The sequence below is a fragment of the Manis javanica genome, chromosome 3 (genome assembly GCF_040802235.1).
Source record: "Manis javanica isolate MJ-LG chromosome 3, MJ_LKY, whole genome shotgun sequence".
Classification (NCBI taxonomy): domain Eukaryota; kingdom Metazoa; phylum Chordata; class Mammalia; order Pholidota; family Manidae; genus Manis; species Manis javanica.
This window is the reverse complement of record NC_133158.1, coordinates 37,864,010-37,883,713: the sequence shown is the minus strand read 5'-3', so window position 1 is coordinate 37,883,713 and position 19,704 is coordinate 37,864,010. Positions and strand designations below refer to the sequence as shown.

General features: G+C 56.9%; 1 protein-coding gene across 6 annotated transcripts in view; it reads left to right on the top strand.

Moving 5' to 3' along the window:
- Window positions 1-19,275, top strand: part of CHCHD6 (coiled-coil-helix-coiled-coil-helix domain containing 6) — a 254,920-nt gene extending 235,645 nt beyond the window's left edge. For all 6 annotated transcript variants that reach the window (XM_037023988.2, XM_073231157.1, XM_037023990.2 and 3 more), the window contains 2 exons: window positions 16,714-16,849; window positions 19,056-19,275. In XM_037023988.2, the coding sequence (XP_036879883.1) occupies window positions 16,714-16,849; window positions 19,056-19,084 (165 nt within the window). In that variant the 3' untranslated portion in view covers window positions 19,085-19,275. The remainder of the gene's footprint in view (window positions 1-16,713; window positions 16,850-19,055) is intronic.
- The last annotated feature ends 429 nt before the right edge of the window (window positions 19,276-19,704 follow it).

The following is a 19,704-nucleotide window of genomic DNA, read 5'->3' as shown; positions in this document are numbered from 1 at the left end:
CTGTTGTGTGTGTGTGGGTGCATATATGTAACAACAGTGTAAGAAATGTTACAATCCATCTGGATACTATGTCATTTAGTACTTTACATCTACAGTGTGTATATTTGGTGTCTGCACTGTTTCACTTGTGGTTTACTATCTTAAAATGATCAGTGATAAAAAAAATACTGAGGAGTATATATCTTTATAATGTTTCAAAATGAAAAATAGTTTTTCTTCTGATTAGAAAAATGATATACTTTTTTTAAGTCAAACAATGCAGAAAAATATAAAGTTAAAAAAAAAAACCCCACACACAAAATCTCTCCATGCTTACGTTTTGGTGGCGTCCCTCTGCTCCAAAGAGCACAAATACACAATTGCACATACTGAGGTCCTGAGCTCAGGAGAGACGCTCAGTTCAGTATCTTCCATTTCCCCTCATCCACTTGCCATTAACCTATTACTATGTCAGTAAAGGTAGATTTATATTTTCATTTATAATTATCATACTACCCTCCTATATATCATACTAAGATTTATGTAACCAGTCCCTTATTGATGGATCCTTGGGAATTTTCCAAATTTGTTACCAGTGTGATGAACACTGCAACACAGCGTTATCTGTCTTTGTGCACTTATTTGTTTAATCTTCTAGAGAGAATTACTGGATCAAAGGAATACACCCATTTAAAAAAACCTATACACACACATTTTACCAGCTGGCCCCCCAGAACAATGGAGGTTCTCTGCCAGATTTCACTCCAAACTGTGGTGCTAGAGCACGTCCATTTCCCCAGGACTTCCCAAGCACAAGATTTTAACAGTAATTCTAAAAAATATCTTTGCAAACCTTAAAAACAAAAGCAAACAAACAAAACCTCTCATTTTTAAAACTCCCCATGTCTCAGTTATGGGACGTTAAACCCCTTCAGATGTTATTGGCCGCTTGTATTTCTCCTGTGGACCCATTACTTACGGCTCCTGCCTATTTTTTCTTTAGTATTCCTTTTTTAAAAGGTCTTTGTATAAAGGTGTTAATGGTCTTGTTTCATTTTTGTTGTAACAATCTTCTAGTTCATTTTTTGTTTATTTTCTGCCCTTTGGAAGTTGATTTGTGGAAAGGCATCCAGTGTATTTTTGTTGTTCATTTTTCTGTTTGTGACTCGTTATATTACAAAGGCCTTGCCTACCCCAGTACTCATATTTTTAGGATTAGTACTTCTGTGATTTCATTCCCTATCATTAAATCATTGCTCCAAATGACCCCCCATGATTTATTTATGTATAAAATGTGAAGTACAGATCCACCTTTGTTTGTTTTTTTTTCCGAAACAGGGAGTCCTTTGTCCCATTAGCACTGATACAAAATTCCACCCAATCATATGCTAAATTCCTCGGCTCTATTTCTAGACTCTTTCCCAGAGCAATCCTGCATATTTTAAATATGTTTAAAACATATTGTGTAGCCACAGTTATCTAAAATATTAAATATCCAGCCAGGCAAGTTCTTCTACCTGGATGATCTTTTTCCAAATTGTTTTTTCAGATGAATTTACAAGCACTTTGTCAAACTGCCCCTTCCCCACTCCCAAATGTAAAACAAGAAAAGAAAAAGAAAACCTAGTGGGCTTTTTTCTGGGATAAATTCATCCTTTTGTGTACATTCAGCCATCTCAAATCACTGTCCTTATTGGGTGTTTGCTTTATTTTGAAATAATTTCAAAACCCACAGGAAGGTCATGAGAATAACACAATGAACTCCTGCATCTCCTGAACCCCATTTATGGAGTTGGCATCATCACCTTTTCTAGTTAGATAAAAATACTGTCTTTTTCCGACTTGGGAACCTACTGCCCTAAGTATTATAGTCCATGTGAACCTCCAAGGACACGTCCTCCAGAGCCGCCACATGCCCCTTCCAGTCCCCACCCGACAGTGACTCAGCTACAGACGGCATGCGTGCTTCACCTGCTGTCCGTGCTCAGCTGTTGTTCTGTCTGGCCCAGGACCCTGCCCAGGAGTCAGTGCTGCACCTATCAGGTGCCCTCAGGCTCTGTGTGTGTACAATAGGTCCTAGATTTCCCTGTCTTGCATGACCTTGACAGTTTTAAAGAGCACAGGCCTCTCAGTCTGTAGTATGGCCAGTCTGGGTCTGCCCAATGTTTTCTCACGACCAGACTCAGGCCCTGTGTTCTCGGCAGGAAGACCCCCAGATGGGGCTGTGCCTTAATGGCACATCCCATCTGACCTCTAGTGGTGTTGACCTTGACCTGGTCTCTCTGTTGCAAAGGCTGCATCTTCCCTTTTAATTACATACTAATTGATTAGTGTTTTGTGGGGAGATACTCCATAGTATGCCAATATCCTGATCTTCATGAGACCTCCATGCATCAGCTTTAGCTTCCAGAGATGACTCTCACCCAAATCAGCCACCACGGTGGTTGCCAAGTGGTGATCATTTATTTCTGTCTTTCTTCTACACTTATGAATTGATGTTCTGTTAAAGGAAGAGTTGTCCCTTCTCCTCCATTTAGTTAGGTATTCATTAATTTGTTTAGGTTAGTAGGAAAGTCGAGGATTCACAATTACTTGTCATTATAATTATAATTACATTATAATATATACAACTCTCATTTATTTTGATGTTCAGAATGACCTAGATTTGGCCCTTCAAACAGACTCTTCTGTCTTTTTGATACATCTCTTCATTCTCTGATTACTTCCTGACTCTGGTGCAAGGTGTTCCAGGAGTCTCTGGAGAATGGTCTTTAGAAACCAAGGTCTGGGTGCTGGGTGTGCTCATTGTTCCTGGATTGTCGGTGTTTGTGGGTGCTCTCGATGGATAGAGTGGGAACACATGTGTGCATGATACACAGGCATACGGAGAGATTTATATGAGAGTATACATACACATTGCATACATCTGTGAGATTCCGTATCTATGTGTATGTAAAGTTCATATTGATACTTCCATTTCCAATATGTCGGCTTCTTTGTAGCATCTTCATGTTTAGTGATCCCTTTTCAGAGGGCGAGGGCCTGACTCCTGTTGTGACTCCTGTTATCCTCAACATACATACTTATTTGCTTAATCCTTGAACTTCTGTGCTCAGTATAACCAGCCTCCCCACTGTCCAGGCTGCCTCTCTGCACCCCTGCCCACTTCCCCCGCTGCAGGCACACCAGGGCCACCAAGGCTTGGCAGTCCCTCCTCACTTCCTGCTTCCCTTGGCTTCTCCTCCTGTGATGGCACGGGGTGAGGCTGGTTTTTCTGGGTGGGTACACGCACACATTGCCAACAGTCCCCTTCTTGCCCTGGGTGACATGTGTGGTGTAGGAAAGGTAGGACAGCACCCTTAGGAACCCCTCTGCCTCCTCCAGTGTTACTGCCAGTGGACAGGGAGGGGCTGTCCCCATTCCTGTCTCCTGGATGATGAAGCCAGCCCGCTGCCGGGGGCTCCAGCTCAGGATACCCTAGCTTAGCCAAAGGAGGCCTGTGCGATCTCTGCACACTTTGGTTCCGACTGTGCTTGGTGGCGGTTGGGGGCGGGGGGACCATCACAGGCGGGGAAGGACTTGCAGGAGGCCCCCCTCCCTCCCATGCTAATCTGTTTATCCATTGAGATCATGTGTCAGATTTCAGCTGATGAAACATTTCTACAATTTGAAAGATAAGGAGGAGCTGTGAGGGTGGGCCCAGAGGGTAAGGTGCCAAACTGCCCCCCCCCCCCCCCGCCAACCAGTAGTGCCATTCCACAGGCAGGAGGGGCAGCTAGGCTTGGGTAGAACTTTGGGAGGGGTCTGAGTTGGTGGACAGCTGTGGGGGACAGAAGGGAGGAGGCCGCAGCCAGGAGGCAGTTCTGATGGTGGCAGGAGGGACAGTGTGGCCTGTGCAAGCTGAAGCGAGGGGCACGGCAGGAGGAGGCCTGGAGGGTGTGTCTGAGGCCCAGGCCAGGTGGCCTGCCGGGACAGGGTGGTGACAGTTCCCCCCGGAAGCACTCTGTGGGGCTCTGAGGGGCCTAAGACTTGGGTTTGGGTTTCACCATGCAGAGGGATGCAGGAAGCTAGAGGTGGGGAGAGGGCCGGCTGGACCGTGAGGGTCACCTGCAGGGAAGGTCCCCAGGGAGGAGCAGGTGTGGCCCGGGCAGTGACCAGGCCTGCTCACCTCACCTGTGAGATGTTGCTGTCTGAAACTCACCTGGCTGAGTCTGGGTTCGGTTCTCACCTCTCTGTCCCTGTGTCAATTGTTGGGGGACAGCACTCTCCCCAGAGCAACACTGCAAACCCTTTGTTGCACTTGAGTGACAGGCTGTCAGGAAATGTGGGCGCTCCTGTGCCTGGGCTTCAGGTCTCACACAGCCCCCCAGCCACCCCAGTTCTGCTGGAGGCTGTGTGGGCAGCCATGGCCAAGGCCTGGGTAGAGGGGGTATGGGGTCCAGCCCAGCCCCCGAGGGGAGCTCCTCGACTTGCTCAGCACCTGGCTGCCAGGAGGATGTCCTGGGGCTGTGCAGCTCCCACCCACAGGGTTCAGCGACATGGCAATGACTAGCTGCACAGACCTGCCAGGGGCAAGTCAACAAGATGGCCCACAGTGCATTCTCTCAGCCCCTGTTTATTTAGCACCTGCTGTATGCAGCACTCTGAAGGGGCTGGGAATAAACAAGCATTGATGGGGCTTTGTAGGCCAGAGAAGAAACTAAAGTGTGGCCCATGACCAGCGCCATGGCAGTGGGCCACCTGAGGCTCCTGGCAGGTAGCCACAGGCATGGATGGACACACAGTGGGCCCTCAGCTGCTCTTTGTGTCACTGCTAGTCCCAGCACAAAAGCACTTGGTCTTCCCGAGGGGCTGGGGGCTTTGCAGCAGAGCGGGATGGGGCTGAGCCGTGGAGGCAGGTCCATCTGCCAGGCAGCCTGGTGACCGGAGCCCAACGCTGACAGCCAGGGTGTAGCGGCACAAGAGCCATGCGAGCTTGGACCCAGAGGCCCAAGAGAACCAGTGCACAGAGCAGACAGCGGCAGGGGCCCTGGGTTAGAGGGGGACGGTGGCCAGAGGGCGGCAAGTGCCCCTGCAGGGAAGTAGTGGCGATTGTGGATGGCGTTGAGCACCTTATAAAAGGCCGATTGCATCAGTGAAGCCCAGGGGGGCTGGCTCACCACTGACCACTGGTTAGTCAGAGTGGAGGGCAGACCAGTGGGAATAGGGAGACCTTGGGAAGCCAATGTAGAGTCCAGGGCAGGTGGCGGGGACTCTGGATTAGGACAGAGGACACAGACGAGGAGAGGCTCCTGACAGGCTGGGGAGCAGTCAACGGTGCTGCCCTCCACCTGCATGGAGCTCTGTGGGAGCCTCCCTCTCTGGTGCCCTTGCCCAGGGAGACCCCTGAGCCACACACCCGTGCTGGTTTGTGATGCTGCATTTGTGTGGCTGCTTGGCTCATCTGCCATGCTGGGGGCTGCGTGCGGGCAGGGGTGGGCCTGGCTCCCTGAGGACCCCACTGCCCCTCATGGTGCTTGGCGCACAGACACCATTCACATGCTGGCACATGCCTGGATGGATGGTGCTGACAGCTGCGACAAAGACGGAGTCGGGGCCGGGGCAAAGCCAGACGGGCATCTGAGGGGCCGGCAGGCGGATGGACATACGTGGGTGGGTGAAGGGTGTCAGAGAGGCCCTGGGAGAAAGGGGCTGCTCCAGGCAGAGTCAAGTGGGGAAAATGAGTGCTTGTCTGTCTGGGCAGACAGGGCTTAATACAAGACCCAGGGCCTTGTGCCAGCAAGAGATGCAGGGGGTCAGGGTACTGCTGTACTGCTGCTGGAGGTCAGGGGGCAGACCTGGCAGATCTCAGTCTGGAGCGAGAGCTTGTGGGGAAGCTGCTGGAATTCTCCAGAATCTCCGAGAAGCTCTCCCTAGCCGTCCCCGTCTGCAGGAGCGGAGTGGGTGCTGGCCAGCCAGAGCTGCTGGTGTGCCCTGCCCCAGCCACACCCATCTCTGCAGGGGCTTCTCCTCATGGCCACCCTCCCACCTCCTGTGGCTCCCCATTAGCAGCCCCACCCTGGGCCCCACTGGCAGGGCTCAGGGCTAGGGCTCAAGCAGGGTCGAGCGTGGTCTGTGGTCTGCTATGGTGATGCCAGTCAATCTGTCTTTGTTAGACCAAGGGTCCTCTAACTTACGCACATCACCTCGGACTTGAGCAGGCCGCCCAGTGCCTCCTTCCCACTCAGCTACCACCAGAGATTTCCACTGTCCCTCTCAGTGGTCAGCCCCCCGAGCTCCGCGGTCAGGGGCACTATGTGTGGATCCCTACCCTGTGCTCACGGAGCCCATCTCCACAGCAGCCTTGCCCTCCTCAGAACTGGCCCGTGGACAGCAGCTGCCACAGACTGTCTGAGGGACTGGCACTCCCCCCTGGGTCCCCTGGTGCCTTGGAGACAGACTACCAAGGAAGGATGAGCAGGCCGCAGTCAGGAGGCGAGCCCCTGGAGCCCTGCCTCAGCCGTGCGCACGCCCCACCAGCCGCCCTGGCACCTCGCGCGTCCAGAGCTCAGCGAGTCACACAGTGAACCTGCCCTCCCACCTCACTGCCTCCCTGGTGCGCCAGCCTCACGCAACCCCTGCAGGTCTTGTGGGTGAGGATGCCCCTCCTGGGTCAGGTGGCGCTCTCATCTCCAGGGGCGGATGCTGTTGCAGTCTGGAAGCAACTGTAAGTGGAGGGTCTAGATGTGCCTTGGGCTTCCTCACTGCTGCCTGCCCTGGGGTCTTTAGGCTGGAGGAGGCTGACCTCTCAAGGCTGTGCATTAAGAGGAGCCTGGTGACCTGGGTGCCACAGCGAGGAGCTTGCCCTGCCTCTGGGCCTTAGGACGTGCATGAGTGGGGTCTCTGAGGGCAAGGTGAGGCTTCGTCGCCTAGACCCTCAGTAAATAGTTGTCCTTGAGCAAAGGAAGTGCCATCTGTTTAGGTGGTAAGTGTAGTCACTCGGCCTGCACAGGCGCCTCTTCCACAGAAAGGTTTAGTGTGTCTGGCCACAGGACAGAGCAGGGAGAGCGTGTGGCAGAGGCGGGCGTCGCGCAAAGGCTGGTGGCTCGTCTGAGGAGATTCTCGGTTCCCGGTGAGGTCGTCATGAGGTCATTGTGGGCAGGCCAGCCAGGCCTCGGGTTCTGGGAGCCTCAAGTGTGGCTGATGCACAGAGCTGGAAGGGCAGGCCCCAGTGCTTGGCCTCCCTTCACTGGGCGGTCTCCCGACTGGTGTCCGCCGGGAGGTGGGCTGGGGAGGTAGACTAGAGTGGGGAGGCCAGCCAGCCAGAAGGTGACCTAAGTGGCAGTTGCCCAGCTGAGAGATGGCAAGGACTCAGAGTGCAGGGATGAGGGAAGAAGTGGCTGCCCACAGACCTGAGGTCTGGGGGGCCCTGTGGAGTCACTGGTGCTGGCTTCCTCTGGCAAGGCCAGTGCCGGCAGAACCGTGTCCAGAAGGCCTCCAGCATCCCTGAGCAGAGCGGCTGCTGGTGTGCACCTTGCCCCAAGTAGAGCACAGCTGGGGGTGGGGGGAGCTGTAAATGCTCCGCAAGGCCACTGAGGGATCCGGATGTGGGCCTCTCATCAGCATCAGCAGAAACAGCACCTGGACCCTTGCAGCCCTGGATGGCCGGTGGCTGTCGTCAGCCACCTACCCTGCTGTGTCCTTCCTCATCTGGGACGCCCAGAAGGTGCTGGCCTGTGTCCACTCCCAATCGGGAGAGGTCCTTAGGGGAAAGCATGCATTCTCTGTTATTTTTTCAATAAAGGAACAACTCCAGGAATGGCCCTTGGCCCACTCTGTGTGCGTGCATGTGCAAAGCACAAGCCTCAGGAAGAACCCTGTCACAGCAGTGTGCCCTTCCCCAAGTGGCAGCCAGGGGCCGGTCTGTGTTTCATTTCCTCTAGGGAACAGAGCCCTCCCTTGGCTCCCAGCGAGGCTGCCCCTCCAGGCCCTGTCTCTTGGCTTCGCTGACTCCGCCTGGGCTGAGGGGCGACTGGGGGCTGGGGTCAAGCCGCTGCTTGGGATCCCCTGTGGTGTGGTGATCGATGGCGGGATCTTTGGGCTCCATGTACCCTAGCGGAATGGCACATCATTGATAGCAGCCAGTTAACCCAGAGCTTAGTGACCAGCTGGTCTCGTCAACACCTCGGCCCTTGCCACGGGTTGAAGCAAAAACCTCTCCCGAACAGCTAGATTGGACCTGACGAAGATGAATGTCTAATTCACTCAGAATCTCCTTACTGCAGCCTGTAATAAAAAGCTTGCTCCATATATTCACCCCCTGCCGATGTTTCTCTGAAATTAAATATCAGGAGGACATATAATAGCCCAATTCCACACCAGGCCAATATTATCAGATTGATGTCAGCAGCGATAATAGAAGAAGGATAAGTTGATGAGATTTCATTTATTAAATAAGAGAGTGCACGGAGGCATGGGACTGTGCGTGTGAGATGCCACGTGCTCAGGCACCAGAGCCATTGGTCTGTTCACGAGACCCTTTCCCTGCCAGCTCTCTCTGGGAGGGGCTCCTCCTGCCCGCCGCATGGGTGCCCAGATGGGAGACACTGTCCCAGGCCGGCCTGGCCAGTGAGACAGCCCGTCTCTGCGTCCCGTCCCTCGTGTCCGGTGACTCTCCTCCTGGGAGCAGCACTGTGCAGCCCCCATCCCTGGTGCATTCACCACTGTCCCCGCTCTCCCGTGGATCTGTGCCCGGCAGCCCTCTCCACCCCCGGCTTTGAGTCAGCAAACTTCTGGCTCCATTCAAAAACCCCGCAGACCATGTGCTTTGGGGGCCAAGCATCTTCTGTTTCCTTTTTTGTGGCATGGTTGTTTCTTCCTTGGAAATTTTGGGGGGATTTTCCAAAGGCAGAGTGGAGCTAAGGTGGGCATGGCATGGGGCCAGGGCTGAGACACCAGACAGACCAGGCCCTTATCCTGGCTCTGCCTCACTGCAGCGTGACCTTGGGCAAGTCACACAACCTCTCTGAGCCTAGTGTCCCCATCTGCAGGGTGAGATAGTAACACCCAGCTCACAGGGTTGTTGTGGTATGCTTAGGACCTGACACATAGTAGGCTCTGGCAGGTATTGGCTCTCAGAATGACCAGGACCACAGGCCTGCCCAGATGGCATCTCAGACGGGGCAGGTTTCCCCTGGCAAGGTTTGTTTGGAGAGGAACATACTTCCATAGCCTGATCCTCAGCCCAGATCTCTTGCTCCCGGGGAGGCTTTCCCACAGCGTGGGGAGGGCCTGCTCATGAATTCCAGCCAGCCAGGTGCAGTACAGCAGGTCAGAGGGGCCCCTTGCTTTCTAAATGGGGAGAATTCCCCACATGGCTGGCAGAGACCAGACACTGCTGACCACAGGGCCTGGCACTCAGAATGCACATTCATGTGTAGCTGCTGTGGCCTCGGGAGACCAGGTCCCACTCCCTTTCCTGCATGGCTGAGCACCAGCAGAGAGGTGCCCTTAGCACCAGGGCCGTGCGCTCTGCAGCTGCCAGGGGCTTGCTGTGCTGCCCTTCTCCAGGCATCTGGCATAGCCAGAGGCCTTGGTGGGCCTTGGCTTGTGGGGCACCACTCCTTTCTGCTGCTTCGTCTTGTGGCTGCCTCCCCGTGTCCCTGTGCTCCACCTCTTATAAGGACCTAGTCACATTGGATTAGGGGCCTCTACTCCAGAATGACCTCATCCTAATTGTATTCCCAAGAACTTCTGCCAATTAAGGCCACCTTCTGAGGTTCAGAGAAAGACGTGAACTTGGGGGGAGATTCTCCTACCCGCTGACCTTCACATGTGTGCAGATAGCTCTCAGAGCCCTTGGCCTGCAACCTCACCCTGTTGTCTTCTCCAGGCATCACTTTCAGCTGCAAGGTCATAGACGCCCAGTCTGAGCTGACATAGACCTATGCTTGCTCCACGGGGAAGCTGAAAACAGTTCCTAGCTGGATTTGAGAAGTTCACATGGTGTGAGGGCCTGTGTCCGTCTGGGCTGTGGCCATGGCCGTTGGAGGCCCCATTTTATGTCTTCCCTGTGGGGGCACAGGTTCAGCCCTGTGCCTTCCATTGGGCCCACGTGGCTATGGACCATGCTAGCCCAGGGTTGGTCACATGGACCAAACCCCCACCCCCTGGAATGAACCCACCCCCAGAGCCGTGGCACTCCATCTGGTGATCCTGCTGTGGGAATTAGGTGCGGTAATGATAAGCGTGTCATTGCTGCCTCAAAGCTGAGCCCTACCTCCTGGTCCCCCTGCGTGGCAGCCTCGGGAAGCATCCCACCAGGGATCTCCTTGCAGGGCATACCCAGTGAGCAGCCGCCCCAGGGTCTCCAAGCCTTCTGTGGAGACATACAGGCGGATGCGTCAGAATTAGTGGTGTGCACGCCAGCAAGGCCTCCCGGGGAGGCTCCTGCCATCAGGAGGCTGCTCAAAGCTCTGCCCCATGGTTGCCGGGAGCAAGCCCAGAGAGGGAAGGTCTGTGGACAGGGCCCAGGCCGTGTTCTGGGTGCTCCTCCGCCAGGCAGCTATGTCTGGGGGAGTTGGGAGCAAGGGGAAGAGGCCGGCAGGCTACCAAGACCTCACTTTGTTCATGGAGGGACACAGCCTGCCCTCTCAGGGCCTTTGAGCTGGTGGCACAGTGACAGCAAACATATAGCTAAACGTGATGACAGATGACTGCGCCAGGGTGTGTGAGGGCTGCTCAAGGGCCATGGGAGCGCAGAGGGGCAGCAGGCCTGGAGAAAGTCCCAGGCTGATCGCGGGCCTGCCCATCCCATGACAGCAGCGGGCGCATGCTCCCGGACAGGCAGAGGGATGTGTAGCTCCCCTGGGGCTCTGGTGATGAAGTGAGGTAATGTCCAGCGCAGGGTCCAGTGAGCTGGAATCACCCAAGAAAGGGGTTTTTAAACTGCCTCGGTATGTTAGAAATGTGGCCTGCTTTATGTTCTAGAAAAATCACTGATTGCACTGGAGAGGATAGGCTGAGGTAAGGAGTTTAATCCGCTTTGTAATGATGATGGGGGCACGGGGATGGACAAGGGGCTTCCAGGAGATGAGCCATGGGGCCGCTTCAGGTGGGGAGGGGGAAGTGGGCTGTGGGGGATCAGGGATCGCAGGGCAGCAGGCCAGGCTGACCCGTGTTCGTGCTGCTCACAAGGTGAGAGGGGCGGAGGCAGGGTGCGCTGGAGTGGGGACCAGGCCTGCGTGGTCTCCGTGGTCTGCGTGCTGTGGGGCGAGCAGGGGCTGCTGTGGGAGCCCCTGGCGAGTGGGGGAGAGCCGAGGAGCTGGGGGCAGGGGCTGAGAGGTGGGCAGGGCTGCCGCTAGGCTGGGCATGCTGTGGGCCTGGCCAGGCTGTAGTGGATGCCCTTGAGCGAGAGGAGCCTGGTGGGGCTGGCCTGGGGCAGGTAGAGGAGAGGGGAGCTCTTGGCAGTGCCAGGAAGGGAGCAGGCAGACAGGGAGGTAAGGAGCATGACTGGTTTGGGCTGTTAGACTTTTAGGAAAGGTGAGTGTTGCCAGTGGAGAAAGGGAACGGCAAAGGTGTGAAAGGAAGGTCAGCAGGAGAGACCACTCAGGTGCCGGGGTGAGAAGGACTTACTGACGGAGGTGCCCAGGCGAAGAAGAGCTGTGGCAGCCCTTAGGGGTGCCAGAAAGAAGACCCTGAGGCCATGCGGGGAGCGGTACGTGGGGGCTCAGGGAGGGCTGGCCTCAGAAGGCCTGGGCACTGGCAGAGAGAGTGGAACCTTCTAGAAGGATCACTGTGGCCAGTGAGAAGGCCTGGGAGATCTGCCCTGGGACCACCCAGGATTGGAGTGGGGGAAGAGCAGGTGGGCAGGAGGCAGGCAGGTATAACCTCTACAAAACTGAGCCAGAGGCCAGGGTGTCTCGGGGACAGCAGCCTCTGGGCTGCAGTGTGAAGGATGGTCAGAGGCAGGGAGACTGGGTGGCATCTAGATCCGCCCGGTGAAGGTAACTTAGGCCCACCAAGCAGAGAGTATGTTTTCGAGCTGTTGGAGAGGTGGAGTGATACAGCCTCAGCTTCCCGTCTGTACGGGGGCAGGCAGGGCTGGTGCTGTGACAGCACAGAGGACACTTCTGGAATAGAGGCAGGGAGACTTCCAGAGAGACTCCAGGTTTCTGGCAGGTGCATGACTGGAGGGATGCAACATCAGGTGACAGGACAGGGAGCGGGGGGGAAGAGGGGCCCCTGGTGCTGGGTGGCGAGGTCCTTTGAGGAGACAGCTGTCGGGGTGACGTGGGGTGCTTGGACAGAAGGCCTCAGGGGTCGTGGGCTGCAGAGGTCTGGGGCTCCGAGGACAAGTTACGGAATGGACCTGGGATTGGCCCTGGAGAAGTCCAGGGGGTGGCAGGAGAGATCGATGAGCTAGCCTAGGGGTCTGCACAGCATAGGAAAAGGAGTGAGGGGCCTTTGTGCCCAAAGCCGGTGGAGGGGAGCATGTGCCTGGAGCTGTAAGGAGGCATGGCCTGGTGGCGAGTGCAAGGTCCAAGTCCCCCACAGGGAGCAGGGCACCATCAGGAGCTCTCAAGGGCAGCCCCCCGCTGTCCTCAGTGCCTGTGTGGGGCCATGGACAGGAAGGAGAGGTGTGTTTCATTCTGGCTGATTCTAATGTCATCATTACTGCCATCTTAGAAACATGTAAGTACCCCCAGGGAGGCAGAACTCTGGTTCCTGGGCTGCACTGGGCAAGGACTGCATGACACTGGGGCCCAGAGGTCACCATGGCGTCGGCCTGTTAGCCTTTGGAGGTGCCCCGTCCCCAGTGTCTGCACCACGCCCCTGCTGACTGGTTGGCCCCGTTCCGTCTGAAGGGCACAGGGCAGTGCTTGGGGGTGGGTGGTCTCCGCTGCCTGCCTGCCACATGTCTGCCTGTGGCCATCACACCCATCCTCAGGGTTGCTGGGGAGGCAGGGTGCAGGGTTTGTCTGAACCCCCCCAAACCTGTGCTCTCCCCAGTGGCCACAGAACACTGTGCTTTGGGGTCCACCGACTCCGCCTTATGATTCCTGGGAAAGCGGCCTCTGAGGCCCGGGCAAGGCCTGAGCTGGGTCTGGAGTGACACAGAAGCTGAGGGAGGGAGGGGCCATGTTCAGACATGTTGGAGCCCTCGTCTGGAGCCCCAGCCCCCAGAGCCACCTTGTCTTAGCCTCTCCTCCCAGAGCTGAGGACGACACCAGCCTCCTCCCATGAGGGCAGCACTTCACACCATCTATACACTCTGCACACTCCTGTGTCTGGTCAGCAGCCCCAGGGCGGCCAGGTCCCCACTGTGCAGACGGGACAGTGAGTACAGAAGGGAGCTGGCTTCCCCAGCTTCCCCTGACAGGGGTGCCCACAGCCCCCTCATCGCCACGTCGGCCACTAGATCTTAATACGCAAAGGGCATGCCTGTGGCTGTGGCTGCCCTCAGGTTGGGGACAGGACTTCTCAGTCCCTGGAGGGTCCACAGCATGCTATAGGTACACTTTTTGTGCATTTGAAGAGCCACCGTCCGCAAGACTGAATGTGTCTCCACAGCAGAGCTGTTTTGTATTCAGTGTAAACAGGGTTGCCAGGGACCAGCGCCATGCGGGCTGTGCTCGGCTGGAAGGCACCTGCTCTCATGAATGCTTTGACCCCTGGCCCAGCCCTGCGTGCTTCAGAGAAAGCCTTTTATTTGCAGAGCTGTGCTCTCACTGTCCTGTCCCGTTCAGAGCCTCTGAGGCAAACGGGTGAAATTTCTTGCCTGTGACTTTTGCCTGCCATCCTGTCTCCTCACGTTGTTCCTGATAAAGCCCAAAGGAGTGAGGCCTCTGGGGACCCAGAGTGGCAGTGGGTGGGGGGCGGGGTTTCGGCGTGGTCCAGCTTCTCCTGAACTGGGTGTCACTGGGTGTTCTGTGAGGTTCACCCACAAAATGCCCAGGGATCCTGGTCCAGGGACCTGTAACCAAAGGAGGAGACAGAGAGACAAGTTATAAAACGACTCTCTGTTGGTTCTCCACCTGCGAAGTGAGAGTGTTCGTAGTGTAGGTGTAGGGAGGGTGAGGCCCTCGGGTCAGAACGCCAGCGCCAGCACGATGCGGCTGCACTGCCCAGCCCTAACCTTCTGCCCCCATCTGTTCTGTGCCAGACCACCTCTTTCCGTGTGGACCTGTGGCTCAGAACAGCCCTGCCTCTACTGAGCATGGCTCTTCCCCAGTTGCGGGTGCCTGCGGAGGTCCTGCCAGCCCCTGGGCTGCAGCGGGGACAGGCATTCGGGGCCACTGACGGTGGGGGCTGCTTCAAGGGGGCACAAGGGAACCTGGGTCTTGCAGAGCTACTGCTCCCAGGGCAGCGCCGGGGAAGGGACCGTGGAGAGGGTGGCTGGGGAGGACAGCCCAGAGGTGCCAGCAGGGCCCACGGGAAGATAGGCCTCCCAGTTTCTCTCACCACGGGCAGGCCTGCAGTGGGAACCGAGCAAGCCACGCCTCCCCAGAATGGAGAGCCAGAGACTGACACAGGTGGGGTTGTGGGGGGAGAAAGTCGGGACAGAGGGCTGATGGCAAAGGTCACTGGTTCACGGTGTTCCTGGGAGGACGCCACAGTGGTTGGAGCTGGGGTGGTTGGCACAGTCATGGAGAGACCTTTCCTGAGATGAGATGCTTGTCGAAAGGCTGAAATCCATTTAAAAGGCCCACAGTTGGAGGCCTCCATGTCAATAAGTTCTTAAACAAAAGAACCGTGGAGACAGTCTCCAAGCACTGGGAGGGGTCGGGCAGTCATCCCTCTGCACCCAGTTGTGGGTGTCCCGAGTGACTCTGCAAGGGCAGTAGGACCCAGTGAAGGGGGTCCCAGGGTCCTGAGAGGAAGGGGTGAGTCCAGGGAGCCCACCTGTCTTCCATTTTGAAGAAGAGAAGTTAGTGCCAGGAAGAGGCCCCACATGGCCTCTGTAAGAAGCCTCAGACCTCTTTCACGCTATGTAGACGTGAACCAGAGTCACAGTCAGGTGCTAAAGGCCCAGCCTCGTCTCGTGGCTGCGTCCTCAGAACCTGGTGGAAGCGCGGTGTCCGGGCTGAGCAGGCCCGGCAGGTCTCCTCAGCGGCCCCTCTGCTCCCACTCCCCAGGAAGGGAGGCTGCTGCTCTGTCACTGTCTTTCCCTTACAGCTCAAACCCAGCGTCTCGGCATGGCAGCCTCCGCAGGCTGCAGCCCCCTCCCTCCCCTTGTCCCCCTTCACAGGCTGCAGCCCCCTCCCTCCCCTTGTCCCCCTTCACAGGCTGCAGCCCCCTCCCTCCCCTCGTCCCCCTTCAGTCTATAAATAGTTCCGTTTAGATTTTGTTCGGGCCCTGGACGTGAGTCTCACCAGCCTGAGCCAAGCATGCTCACTGTACTGCCGTCGTCACTGTTTCTGGCAGCGGGAAGAGGGGAAGGCTGATTGTGTGACAGTGGGTGTGTGGGGCGGGAAGGGGGCTGGCCCAGTGTGGCATCGTGGACGGCACAGACATACTGAGTGTGCTACCCCCAGACTTATAAAGTGAGATGGTTAGGTACAGGGCCTGCCTTCCCAAGCCACCAAGTCCTCCACTGCTGCTGATCTTAAGTGAGGAACTCGACTGATTTGAATTATCTTAAAATAATGGTGCTGCTCTGTTCCAGCACCTGCCACATGGCTGGATTTGTGAAATATAGATACTCATCCAGAGAATCATTCACCTACAAGTCCCCGCAAACCGTGTGACAGGAGCAGAGCCACACGCAGCTTGGCAGTGCGCAGCCCTCTCACTGCTGAGAGCCCTGGGCGGCTCTGTCTGCCTTTTCACAACTCCTGCCAGGTGCTCTGGGCTGTGCGGGGTCCACTCTGAAAGGCCACATCAGGCGCCTCGATTCTACCTCGGCTTCGAAGGTGCCTGTGTGGACCTGGGCCTGAAAACCCATCTGTAGGAACCGTGTGACCAAAGCCGTGCAAATAAGTGTACCCCCAGTTCCTACTGCGTGACCTTGGGCAAGTTACTTGACTTCTCTGTGCCTCAGTTTCCTGACTGGTGAAAGGGCGTGATAAATAACAGCTCACACTGTGCAGAGCTGTTAGGAGGTGATGAGCCGGGTGATGCCTGGCACGAAGTGAGTGGGGTGAGTGTGAGCAAGAAGGGGAGGGGTGGGGTGGGGAGCCAGAAAGGAGACACCCTGGTCAGAGGGCAGCCCAAGGTGCTGGTGAGCGGCTTCAACATACTCTTTATTTCATTCCTTGTGGTTTTGTCTTATTTTTTAAGAAGAACATATTCCTTCTTTTTTGTAGGCTCTAAACCTGTGTTGATAAGGAGGAAGGGGAAGCACTAAAGTCTCCAGTACCAAGAGAGATTTTGAAACACTCTCCCTCTTAGATATTTCTGTAGTTAGCCAGTTTTTCCCATTGCACAAGTATTAGTTTGGAAATCAGAAAAACAGCCCTGAGAAAATAGCTGTATGTGTATAATCACGAGTCACAATTGTGTACCTCAGGCAGGAAGAACCCTGGGAGGCAGCGGGCATGGGCACGGGGGTCCTCCAGCTGGCCACCTCGGCCCCCTCCCCTTAGGGCAAGGGTGAGTGTGGAGCCTCAACCCACAGCCTGGGCCCCTCAGCATCTGTGCCAAGTGAGCCCTGAGAGGTAACGGGACGCTGAAGGCCTGCAGGTGCCCGCCAGATGTCCACCCTGTGACGTAGAGTGTGTGAGCCGATTCCCTCCCCACCTGCTGTCCCCACAGGCCCCGCAGGCTGGAGCCCGTGTGCTCAGGACTGCAGGCCCAGATCCTCCGCTGCTACCGGGACCACCTGCAGGAGGTGCTCCTGTGCTCAGACCTAGTCAAGGCCTACCAGCACTGTGTGAACACTGCCCGCAAGGTAAGGCCTCACCCTGCCGGCGCGCCCCCTCCCTGCCCCCATGGGCTCTGGGCCCCACCATCGAGGGGCCAGCACTTAGTGAAGGAAGTGCATGTGTGCCCGCTTTTCACCCTTGGGCTTCTGGGGGTAGGTGCAGGGTAGGAGTCGTGGGAAGGGCAGGGATGGCGCCGTGGAAGGGAAGAGCCTTCAGGTTCCGGAAGGTACGGGAGGAGGTGTAGCCTGCCTGATGGGGTGTGGGGCAGGGTAACTGGCTGCCCAACCCATTCCTGTGCTGGTCAGAAGGGGCACCCTGGGCCTCTCCAGGAGGACCATAGGCTCTTCTAGACGTGTGAGGGTGGCAGTGGCCCTGCCTCCCTTCCCTGGCTGACTGACCCTGCTCCTGTCCTCCCATCTCCCCCAGTTCCTGTTCCTCTTCTAGGCAATTCCATCTCCCTTCCCAGGCCAAGCAGTACACTGCTCCAGGCCGGACCTAGCCTCTCCTGACTCTGACAGCATCCTCACCTCGGGGCACTGGCATGGGCCTCACCAGGGGTTTGTTAAAAGAGCTGTAGGTTGGGGCCTTTTGCCCACAGAAAAGCCTCTTTAGCCCTAGCAGGAGACGAGCTGCTCCAGGGTACTGGAGGCAGGAAGGCTGGCCCTGGGAACAGGATCTGTGGAGTCTCTTTCCTGCTCCACAGCCCGGCCTCGCCAGAGCCCTCCTCACATTTCTGTCACTGGGCCATGGCTGTCACCCCTGCCCTGGGCTGGCACAGCCCCAGCCAGCGCCCACTGCCCGGAGTCGGCTCTGGGGCAGAACAGAGCCCAGCAGCAGCCCCCTCAGGGTCAGGCGGGCATGAAACCTGCATGGAGCCCAAGTGTCCTGCCCACTGTGGAGCCAGGAAAGCCGCTCGCTTAGGTCACGTTAGGCAGGAAAGATGCTGCGGCGTCCCTGCAGCCCCGTGGACAGGAGCCGGGAGCTGGGCCGGCCACATGGGCCGTGGTCATGGGCAGCTCTCCTTCCCCTTTCACACCCTCCAAGGTCTTTGTGAAGCTGGTGCAAAAACCCGTTCCCCTGCCGGGGTCCACGGCCGCTTTAAGCCCCTGCTCACCCCACAAGTAACTTTCTCCCGAGGGGAGGCCCGGGGTCCTTCCTGCTGCAGCCCCCTGGCTTCTGGCCGAGCCCCGCCCTGCCAGCCCCGCCCATCCTCACTCTCTTCACCCAGCTCCTGCCCCCCAGAGCAGACCTTGAACAATCACATCACACCACATCTTCATTGCACTGAGGCAAAAGTATGACTGACAAGGAGGACAAGTTGCATTTGGCACCCATGCATTCCCTGGAGCTCCAGCTCACCTGAGAGAGGCTCTGGGGCACGGCCAGGCCTGGCTCCCCCCTTGCTGGCCCCCAGCCCCTGGTGTGATTAAAGCCTGAGCAGGCGACTGAGGCCAGCCCCCTCTCACCGTGCCGCCAGCAGTGGGCCATCTGGGAAAGTGCATTTAGTCCCTCTCCTGCGGGGCCTCCTCCGTCCCGGGCACTCAGACTGCTCCTTGGGCGTGAGATGCAGCAGGTGCTGGAGAAACTCCCGCTGCCCTCTGCCAGCATCTGCCTCAGAGGGCTCCTGGCAGAGCCCAGGGTGAGGCTTAAAGGACCCCCTGTAGTGATTTGCTTCTAGAACCATCAGGTGGCAGGAACCCTGGTCTCTGGCAGCCAGGGAGCAGGTATAGGACACAGGCCCCCAGCGGGGAGCTGGGGCAAGAGGCGCCTCCCAAGAGCCCCAGCCCCCGTGCAGGGCCTTCCAGGCCCAGGTATATGTGCATGAGTGTGGAGCGGACAGCACCTCGGAAGCAGGCTTCAGGAGCACCAGCCTGATTAACACGGGGCATGCTTGGGAGTAGAAAATCCTGATGCTTAAGGAAGAGAACAGAGGGGAAACCTTGGGCAGGAGGGGAGGGGGCTGGGAGCAAAGAAGTTTTGGGCCAAGACCAATCTGTATGCGGGGTGGGGCGGGAGGTCACATGAGTGCAGGGCCCACATTTGCTGGGCATTGCTGGGTGGGCGCTGGCAGAGGTGAAGAAGCCTAGTCCCAGGTGCTGGGGACCAGCTGGGGAGGACCCATTAAATAGCCATTTCCATTAAATATGCAGGGCAGCCCGAGGATCTGGGGGACATGCAGGGTCCCCGGCAGACGAGGGCCATGACTGAATTCTGACCTGTTCTCCTTTGTAGGGTTGAGGAGCATCCTTCATTGCCAGTGATTTGGAGCCTGAAGAAGGGACCAGCTGTGGGGCCGCATTCCTTGGTCCCCTGGGCCGTAGCCATTATCTGCTGGGTGTCTCTGGACACCTCTGTGCCTGGGGCTGCTGAATGCTTAAGAAATACAGTATGTGTTACTCTCTGAAAAAAAATAAAGTGAATGTCTTCGTTTGCATTCATTCTCTTGAGGGCAGACGATGGCTGTGCCTCCCGTGCACACACGCCTGGGCTGGACCCCAGCGAGCAGGCTCAAGGAGACAGGCTGTCCCTTGGGGAGCACCCAGCCTCGCAGGGGAGACAGGTGCGGAAACCCGTCATGATGCTGCCACAGCAAAAGCCCACCCAGAAGCAGGTACAGGGGAAAGGAGAGGAAAGCAGTTCTTTCTAGGGACGGAGCAGGGAGGGCAGGCCAGGCTCTGTCTGGGCTCCGTTGCAGAAGCTGGGTGGATGACCCTGGGCCAGCCAGAGGCCAGAGAGAGTGGGACCCCTGATGTGGGTGCAGCTGGGCGTTTGCAGAGGGCAGTGTGGGCTGGGCAGGGGGTGCATGCCAAGCCGAGACACTGGGAGTTCCTCTGCTTGGTAGCGCCCTGGCTCTTGGCAGAAGGTGGCTTAGGGGGCAGGA